Here is a 10000-nt window from a genome sequence, read left to right on the forward strand (position 1 = left end):
ATAAACACAAAAAATAAGGATGAATGAGAGTGGATAACCGCTTAACTCCTTCACCTGTTCCCTCTTGCACCCCTTCCCTCACCCCCTGACCCCTTCCCTCACCCCTTCACCCGTTCATCCACCTTTTACAGGCTATGAGGACGCCAGAGAGGGATGAGTCAGGAGTGGCCCTTCTGCTGGAGTACTTTAATCAGTTGTATTTCATCGACCGGAGGTTCTTCCCCCCGACCGGTCTCTGGGAATTTATTTTGAGTGGTAAGTGTGTGTGTGTGTGTGTGTGTGTGTGTGTGTGTGTGTGTAGTGTTTTGGGTGTGCGTCTGTTGTGTTATCAACTTGATTAATTTGTTAGTTAGTTTGTCAGTCAGTCAGTCAGTCACTCAACCAGTCAGTCAGTCAGTCAATCAGTCAGTCAGTCACTCAACCAGCCAGTCAGTCAGTCAGCCAGTGACCTAATCATTCATTCATGCACTCATTCACCTAGCCACTCCACACACCCACCTAGCCACCCACCCAGTCACCAGGTAAACACCCCACCTAACTACCCACCCCAACACAGGTACGACTCTCTCACTGGGACCCCGAGCTGTCAGCGCACTGTGGCATTTGAGAAGGCCTGCGTTCTTTTCAACCTTGGGGCCCTGTACACGCAGCTGGGGGCCAGGCACGACCGGACCTCTGCTGCAGGTCTCGACGCGGCTGCCAACAACTTCCTGAGGGCGGCTGGCATCTTCCGTTACCTTCATGACACTTTCACCAATGCCCCCTCGAAGGATCTTAGCCCGGAAATCCTAACTATGCTTATTCATCTCATGCTGGTACGTGTGTGCGTGTGTGTACTGCGTGGATTAACACAGGAAGGGCTCGGTAAATGCAGGAGAGGCTTGTATATATCTCGAATAGTGGTCTGTATAGGAGATATGTGGCGTTCTCTATTTTCTTGTTTAGGGGAAAGATATATGGCTAGGTTTGTGAAGGGTAGGGTTGGGTATGTTGGGGTAGACTAGGGTAGGTTTGGTTTGAGTTGGTTTCGACAGGGTAGAGGAGGTTTGAGTACGGTTTGGGTTGGGTAGGGTAGGTTTGGTTAGGTTAGGGTAGGTTTGGTTAGGTTAGGGTAGGTTTGGTTAGGCTAGGGTAGGTTTGGTTAGGTTAGGGTAGGTTTAGTTAGGTTAGGGTAGGTTTGGTTAGGCTAGGGTAGGTTTGGTTAGGCTAGGGTAGGTTTGGTTAGGTTAGGGTAGGTTTGGTTAGGCTAGGGTAGGTTTGGTTAGGTTAGGGTAGGTTTGGGTTGGGTAGGGTAGGTTTAGTTAGGCTAGGGTAGGTTTGGTTAGACTAGGGTAGGTTTGGTTAGGCTAGGGTAGGTTTGGTTAGGCTAGGGTAGGTTTAGTTAGGCTAGGGTAGGTTAGGTTTGGTTAGGGTATGGTAGATTTGGATAGGTTACGTTTGGGTGCGTTTTTGTGGATGAAATGTAAAAAGTTTAGTTTATTTATTTATTCATTTAAGTATTTCAGTTACTTATCACTTTATTTATTTAGTTATTTAAGCAACATGAATTACCACTACTCGTTCAACAGCTCTCATTAAGCACACCAAAGTAACTGCCCCATTTCTTAGCCGTTCCTTTGTTCCCCATCACTTTCCTTCCACACCTCTTTCAGCACCATTAAATCTCACCATTCCTCCTTCCCTTTACAATAACAAGCCCCATTTCACATCCAACCAACCATTCATAGCTATACACACACCCATTTATCTCAGCAACACCACTTCTCATTCCCTATACAAAAATAACCCCATTTCCTATCAATCCACCCATTTCTAGCCACTTGTTTGCCTCCCTCAGTAGCACCACCACTCATTGCATCTTCACTACAGGCTCAGGCAAGGGAGTGTCTGCATGAGAAGACTTTCCTGGGACATAGTGAGGATCTGGAGACAGTGGTGGAGTTGGCACAGGAGGCGGCACAGGTGGCGGAGGAGTACTCGCAGGTAGGAGGCTGTGGTGAGGGTGTGGAGTGTGTGGGAGGCTGTGGGAGTGTGTGGAAGGCTGTGTGGAGGGTGTGAGAGGCTGTATGGAGGCTGTGAGAGGCTGTGTGGAGGGTGTAAGATGCTGTGGAAGGCTGTCAGAGGCTGTGGGAGGGTGAAAGAGGCTGTGGAAGAGTTTGCGAAGGCTGTGAAGGATGTGGGAGAGTATTGTGAGGCTGTGGGAGGGTGTTGGAGGCTCTTAACACTCCTTAACAAGCCTCTATCCCGCACGCAGGTTTTCAAGACAATATCCGGCAGCCAGGTCAAAGATTTCGTACCAGCATCTTGGGTCAGTATGGTGAGGATCAAGGTCGAATATTACCGCGCCTGCTCCCACTACCACATGGCCGAGTCCCTCCTTACGCTGCCTGTCGGGGAGAAGAACGAGGAACAGCTGAGCCAGAGGGTGCGAGAGGCTCTGCAATATGTCCACCTGCCTCCTTCAAACAACACTACTCTTGAAATCACTGTCCCGGCAACTTATCAAGAAAGGGTAGTCCTGGGTAAGTGTTTTTGTGTTCTGGGGTGTTGCGGAGGTGTTGCCGAGGATGTGTTTCCTGGGTGTTTTGAGATACGTAATGGTGTTTTTTGGATTGTTTAAAGGTGTGGGTGTGTGTGTAAGAGTTTTGAGGTGTTGCAGGTGTGTTTGACAGGTGTAGATGGGTGTGTTTCGGGTGTAGGAATGCCTGAGTAGGTGTAGGCGGGTGTATTTGATTATACAAACAAACATGCTAAATATACCGTCATCACACACACACACACACACAAACACACACTGTAACACCTCCCAACACACCCACAAACACACAAACGCCTCCCAAACATACTCAAACACACCCGAACACACACACTAACCTCCCTGACACTTCCCAACACCCCCCACAGGTCTGGCTCATTGTCGTGAGTCGGTGCTGCTTCACGAGGAGGCCCTAAGACAGCAGAGAATGTGCCGGGACCTCAAAAAGAAATCGGTGCTGACAGATGTCCTCAGGTTCGGCCACGAGTCGGCTGTGCATCTCCTTGACCTTTACGAAGACGAGGAAGACCTTCACAACGTACTTGATCCGCCACCTGTCGCTCGTAAGTTTGGGGGTCTATGTGGGGGTACGGGGGGAGCTTGGGTATTAGGGGGTCTTTTTTGTGATTGTTTTGTTATTTTTTTTGCTTTGTTTTTTTTTTTTTTTTTTTTTCGTTTTTGGTTTTCTCGTTTTTTTTTTTTCTTTGGGTTTTTTGTTTGTTTTGTTGTGGGTGGTGGTGGTGGTGTCTCTCTCTCTCTCTCTCTCTCTCTCTCTCTCTCTCTCTCTCTCTCTCTCTCTCTCTCTCTCTCTCTCTCTCTCTCTCTCTCTCTCTCTCTCTCTCTCTCTCTCTCTCTCTCTCTCTCTCTCTCTCTCTCTCTCTCTCTCTCTCTCTCTCTCTCTCTCTCTCTCTCTCTCTCTCTCTCTCTCTCTCACATAGTTACCAAGAACTAGAAACCAATCACACTCTCCCCCTCCCTCCCTCTCCCTCTCACACACTCTCCCTCTCTCCCCCACAGCAGCCACCAAGTTCCAGCTGTCCCTCACATCGCCAGATTTCTCACAGCATCGCGTTGAGGACATGTTCAGACTCCTGGGACCTGTGGCAATATTCTCCGCCAAGCACCAGTGGTCTGCCCCCCGCCCCATCACCCTCACCCGCACCCCCACCCAGGGTTTCGGCTTCTCTGTAAGGGGGGACGCGCCAGTCGTCATCGCTGGGGTGGATCGGAATAGCCTGGCAGAGGTATTTAGCTAAATTTTTGGTTGTTTATCTCTTCCCTTGTGTATCACCTTGCTATATAACACACACACTTACACACACACACACACGCATACACATACACACACACCTTAACACCAATAACTTATATTCTATCAGCTTAAACATTTCCACAACCCACCCATACACCCTAACACACCCTAGCACACCCTTAACACACCCTTAACACACTCTGACACACCCTGACACCCTTAACACTTCCTGCCACACCCCTAACACATCCCTAACACATCCCTAACCTTGCAGAGAGCCGGCATGAGTGAGGGGGACCTGGTGGTGTGCATCGGGAGCAGGGACGTGAAGTGGCTGCCTCACGATGAAGTGGTCGGGCTCATCAGAGAGGCCGGCAACACACTCTCTCTCACCCTCGTCACTCCCTGCGATAAAACGTACTACAAGCTGCCCAAGGTGTGTGTGTGTGTGTGTGTGTGTGTGTGTGGGGAGTGTTAGTTTTTTTCTTTCTTTTTCCTTTTTGTTGGTCTTTTCTGTTTTTTTGTGTTTCTCTCTCTCTCTCTCTCTCTCTCTCTCTCTCTCTCTCTCTCTCTCTCTCTCTCTCTCTCTCTCTCTCTCTCTCTCTCTCTCTCTCTCTCTCTCTCTCTCTCTCTCTCTCTCTCTCTCTCTCTCTTTCTTTCTTTCTTTCTTTCTTTCTTTCTGTCTTTCTTTCTTTTTTCTTCTGGCAATCTTTTTTTCTGACCCTCTTTCTTTCTTTCTTTCTTTCTTTCTTTCTTTCTTTCTTTCTTTCTTTCTTTCTTTCATTGGTCTTTTTTCTGTGTATGTATGTGTGTGTGTGTGTGTTAAGAGAGAGAGAGAGAGAGAGAGAGAGAGAGAGAGAGACTGACTGTACATAATTATCCCTGCCTTTCCTCACTATAGATTCAATTTCAGTTCATTTATTCATTCATACATACCCTCACAAACCTCCCTTCTCACAGCCTCACAACTTCCTTCACAACCTCACAATCTTTTCTCACAACCTCCCTTTACAATCTTCCCTCACCGTCACAATCTCCCTTCACAACCTTCACTCACAATCTCCCCTCACAGTCTCCCCTTACAACTTCCCCCTCATCTTCCCTCACAAGCTACAACCATCCCACTTTACAGAGCAAGAGTTTGAAGGACATCTCTCCTCATTCCACCACGAGCAGCAGTAGCGGAGTCAGCAGCAGCAACAGCAGCAACAGCAGCAGCAACGACAGCCATTATGGGTCAGTTAGCGGCTCCACTCTCTCCGCCAAGGACAAACACAATAGCTGGAATCCTTTTAAGCGGACCACATCTCGGGATAAATATAAGTCCGATTCTATGTTGGATAATGTTATTCTGCGGTAGAGAGAGAGAGAGAGAGAGAGAGAGAAAGAGAGAAGTACTTGGTTTGTTTTTTTGTTTTTTTTTCGTTTTTTTATATTCATTATTTTATTGTTTTTTTCTTATTTTTTTCTTTTTTTTTGTGTGTATTGAAATAAGAGTTCGTATTTTTTTCTCTTTTTCTCTATTTATTTATTTATTTTTTGTTTATTATACGAGACAAGAAATGAGAGAGAGAGAGAGAGAGAGAGAGAGAGAGAGAGAGAAAATCACCTTTTGTGTTTCATTCTCATAAAAGGAGAGAAAAGAAAGAAAGAGAAAGAGAGAGAGAGAACCATTCCCCCCTCTCTCTCTCTTTCTCTCCCCCCACCTCTCTCTCTCTTTCTCTCCCCCCACCTCTCTCTCTCTCTCTCAGTATATCTCTGTACCATACAAGTTTGCTCACCCGTGTATAGATAGCAGTATTATATTTTACGTACACCATCCATTCCTGTATCAACGTGCTCAAACTCTACATAATACCATACATATATTCAAACTGTATATAAAACCCAGGCATTCTTTACTGCAGTATTTTTTGTATACATACGTACATACATACATGATAATAAATAATAATAATAATAAGATTCATACATATATATATAGTGCTTCGTATGTATGTATGTATGTATGTATGTATGTATGTATGTATGTATGTATGTTTACCTTCCACCTATCCAGACCTCGTATACATATTAATAAAGGTGTATGCATGTATGTATGTGTGTGTGTATGTATATAGCAGGTAGACATAACAGGACAGTTTTAATTGTATTTTAAGTGTAAGAAAATAAAGAAAACGTATATTTTTGTCCTCTGTATATTGTCACTGTATTCTTGTATGTAAATAATAGTGGAGTTAGTATTCTTTATGGTGTCGAAAAGTTAAAGGAATGGTGTTGATGGTGCAAAACTTAAAGGAATGGTATATTTTTTTGGTGCATAATTGACAGAAAATAAGTATAAAGAAAAAAAAAGTTGATTTTTACCGTACGTGAATGAAAAGATTAACGTACGAGGAAAAATATGTGGGAATATTTATATGTTGAGAAAATTAGAAAATGGGAAGGAAACGATGATTTTGACTTAGAGTGAGTGAAGAAAAGATGAATAGATGGAAAGACATTGGCTATTGAGGAATTGAGAAAGAGAGAGAATATAATTTTGGAAAGAATAAAAAGTAGAGAAAAATGATAAATCCACAAGAAAAAAAAAAAACGAAGTAAAAATGAAAAAAATGAGATAATGAGAAAATGAATTTTAAAGATAAAAAAAACTAAACTGATAAATAAAGTGAAAGAAATTATGATAAAGATAATATAATCATTTGAACTATGGAGTGGAGCTTTGCCCGTTGTGAATGTCGTGAACTTTGTGAGAGAGAGAGAGAGAGAGAGAGAGAGAGAGAGAGAGAGAGAGAGAGAGGTTCAAGCATCAAGTGTTACTAAGCTAATTGTAAATATTTTAAAGTTTGAACCATTATATATATAAATACCAGAATTGTTGCCATATTATTATTATTATTATTATTATTATTATTATTATTATTATTATTATTATTATTATTATTATTACTTTTTTCATCATCATCATCATTATTATTATTATTATTATTATTATTATTATTATCATTATTATTATTGACATGCAGTATATGCAAATAAATATTATAAGTGTTGATAATAAAATTCTTTTATTTTGACTAACCAATTTTGGAGGTGTTTGGAGTGGAACCTTTCTCTCTCTCTCTCTCTCTCTCTCTCTCTCTCTCTCTCTCTCTCTCTCTTAGTTACTACTATCACTACTACTACTACTACTACTACTTAATAATAATAATAATAATAATAATAATAAGAAGAAGAAGAAGAAGAAGAAGAAAAAAAAAAGAAGAAGAAACATGCGCAATATGAAATAAACAAAAAATATGGATGAGGACTAAAGTGAAGAGCGCTCTCAAGTATATAAGATAACTTTATTTACCGCATTACATAAACCTGACAGATGGACAGGTGATAACAATTGACGTAACATTTGGCTCCATTAATTAACCAGCCCCAGGTAACACAGGAAGGTAACGTCCGCCTTTTTTTTTTTTTTTTAATGTACCCACACCTGTGATTCTTAATTGATGTTACTATACCTGTTTTTTTTTATTGACGTAATACCTGGGCACTTTAATTAATCAGCCCAGCTAACATTCCACACTCACAGGTAATCTATGATTTTTTTTAATAATCATATGAATTAAAACTCTAAAGAATTAAGTGATGAGGATGGAAAAATAAAGAAGATAAGCAAAGTATATATTTTTAGATCAATATTTCCTCAGTTTAGCGGGAAAATTTGCCAATCAGATTAGAGAATGAATTAGCTAAGATAAAATATGTCTATTCCTGAACACTTTGAGTCCTGAAGTTATAATTGAATTTTAAACCAATAAAAATAGAGAATTAAGCAAAATAAGTATTTTGATTGGCTAAACTAGGCTAGAAGAAATTTTATATTGACTTATCAAACACAGACTCAATTGCTTTCTGATGTAAGCAATAACTGCCAGCCAATCAGAACACAGTATTAGCAATATTAGAGGAATAAGACGTTCTGATTAGCTGAAGGAGACAAGGAAGTAATAATTGCTAATAATGAAAATAGAAATAGATGATTCCTGAGATAAACAATCAAATGACAGATAATAAGAATAAATAACAAATAAAAATGGGAAAGAGTAAAAGACAGTTGATTTCGGAAGATAAACAAGGAAACGCGCGCCAATCAGAGCACAGGAAGAGGAAGAGAAGCACGCGTTCTGATTGGTTAAAAGGAACAGGAAAAACATTAATGGCGACTTGACGAACACAAACACTGGCTTATCAAGGAGTGGGGGGATAGTTTAGCTATACTATCGCCTTAATATAGGTGTTATAGTGAGCCATGGCGTGGTGGTGATGGGGGAGGTGACCACAAATAGGAAGGACATGGAGGAGCAGGCGTGTGGGGCTTTAAATACAGGTGAGTCGTGCAACAGGTGGTCATGGTTTGGTGTTAAAATTCACGTCTTGTTTCCTTTTATTCACTGTATTCGTTATTCATTGCTTATTCGTTACTCATTTACTTACATCACTAATCATCCTTTATTCACTGTTCATTCATTATTTTTATTCTCTGGTTCATTACTACGATCTGGTTTAGATGACGTGAGGCTGTTGTGTTTTTGTAGCTTCCTTTGTGTTCTTGTAGCTTCCCTTCTTTTTTTTTTTGTAGCTTCGTTTGTGTTCTTGTAGCTTCATTTGTGTTCTTGTAGCTTCCCTTTCGTATTCTTGTAGCTTCCTTTGTGTTCTTGTAGCTTCCTTTGTATTTTTGTAGCTTCGTTTGTGTTCTTGTAGCTTCCTTTGTGTTCTTGTAGCTTCCTTTGTGTTCTTGTAGCTTCCCTTCGTATTCTTGTAGCTTCGTTTGTGTTCTTATAGCTTCCTTTGTGTTCTTGTAGCTTCCTTTGTGTTCTTGTAGCTTCCCTTTTGTTTTTGGTGTGACCTTGTCAGTATCTCGCAAGGTCGTATGCAGTGTGGCTGTTTGTTTATCCTAGTGACAGTTATTAGAGGCCAATTACTCCCAGGGCTGCCTCTCCTCTGCCTCTCGCTCGAAAAGTAAAATAATGAGATTTTTTTTTTTTTTTTTTTTTTTTTTTTTTTTTGAGGAAACTGAATATGCAAATCAAATAACGAAGGATAAGAGTCTTGAAACCTCCCTCCTGAAAGAGTTTAAGTCGCAGGAAGGGGGGGAAGTGCAGAAGCAGGCAGGGAGTTCCAGACTGGCATTTCAGTGGGCATTTTTTTTTTTATTAGATTTTTGTTGCCCTTGGCCAGTATCCTTCCTACATAAAAAAAAAAAAAAAAAAAAGAGTTTGTAAGCGAAAGTGATGAAAGACTGAGAATACTGGTCAACTCTTGCATTAGGGAGATGGACTTGCTGGCCCAGTATTAGAGAACAGGAAAATAAAAAAAAAAAAGTTTATTATTGTACATAACAGAGAAAGGTTTATAATGGTATTGTGGTGTGGTGATAGCAGTCTTGCCATCCAGTGTAGCAAGACCATGTTATTGCAGAGCCTAATGAGGTGGATGAGCGGGAGGAGGCGGTGGCAGCGGCGGTGGCGGTGGTGGGTGCCAGTGCCCGACGTGGGGTGGTCACCTTGTGTGCCAGCGTGGCCCACATCATCAGGAAGAACTTGAGGTGAGTGCCAGGTGTGGTGTGGCTCTGTAATGCTGCTGCTGGTCTGTACGTATGTGTGTATGTGTGTAGGTGCTCCAGAGATGTGCTGTGGTTATATTGTTTACTGGTCAGGTTAGGTCAGGTCAGGTCAGGTTAGGTTAGGTTTCAATACTCATCCTTTAATTTTTTATGACCTCCCTTGACTCTGGGAACACACACCTCAGTGGACCTATTATATAAATTTTGTTGCCCTTGGATGATGTCTCCCCTCCATTAAAAATAGGAATTAAAAGTTTTCAGGCTTCATTCTGCCACGGGAAGACACACTGCAAGCCTCCATGATCACAAACACTTCTTTTCGTCTATAAAGCAGTCACTGGCCAACACAAAACTATAAGAATGATCACTCGGATGTCATCTCCCAGTAACACCAGATAGAAAGATCAAATAACAGAGGATATGTCTTGCAGCCTCCCTGACACACCTCCTTGTCTCCACCTGTCACTCCCATCCATACTAATATTTTAAACCTCCCTATTGAAGAGTCATTATTACCCTTCTGTGCTTCATGAGAGAGAAAAAGATCAGGTGTTTGTGTGTAATGTTGCTAATATAACCACAGCATTGT

The 10000-nt window shown here is 41.8% G+C and overlaps 2 protein-coding genes across 2 annotated transcripts in view; both read left to right on the forward strand.

Moving 5' to 3' along the window:
• The window catches only part of LOC135093926 (rhophilin-2-like), a 17754-nt gene extending 11307 nt beyond the window's left edge, over positions 1 to 6447 (forward strand). Inside the window, 9 exon segments of the mRNA XM_063993600.1 lie at positions 132 to 216; positions 219 to 255; positions 557 to 815; positions 1870 to 1983; positions 2255 to 2522; positions 2905 to 3099; positions 3554 to 3780; positions 4063 to 4224; positions 4921 to 6447. Coding sequence (XP_063849670.1) covers positions 132 to 216; positions 219 to 255; positions 557 to 815; positions 1870 to 1983; positions 2255 to 2522; positions 2905 to 3099; positions 3554 to 3780; positions 4063 to 4224; positions 4921 to 5148 — 1575 coding nt within the window. The 3' untranslated portion in view covers positions 5149 to 6447.
• Positions 6448 to 7953: 1506 nt separating this feature from the next.
• LOC135093925 (uncharacterized) overlaps positions 7954 to 10000 on the forward strand; it is an 11355-nt gene continuing 9308 nt past the window's right edge. Inside the window, exons 1-2 of the mRNA XM_063993598.1 lie at positions 7954 to 8175; positions 9267 to 9393. Coding sequence (XP_063849668.1) covers positions 8112 to 8175; positions 9267 to 9393 — 191 coding nt within the window. The 5' untranslated portion in view covers positions 7954 to 8111. The remainder of the gene's footprint in view (positions 8176 to 9266; positions 9394 to 10000) is intronic.

Source organism: Scylla paramamosain, chromosome 44, assembly GCF_035594125.1.
Source record: "Scylla paramamosain isolate STU-SP2022 chromosome 44, ASM3559412v1, whole genome shotgun sequence".
Taxonomy (NCBI): Eukaryota; Metazoa; Arthropoda; class Malacostraca; order Decapoda; family Portunidae; genus Scylla; species Scylla paramamosain.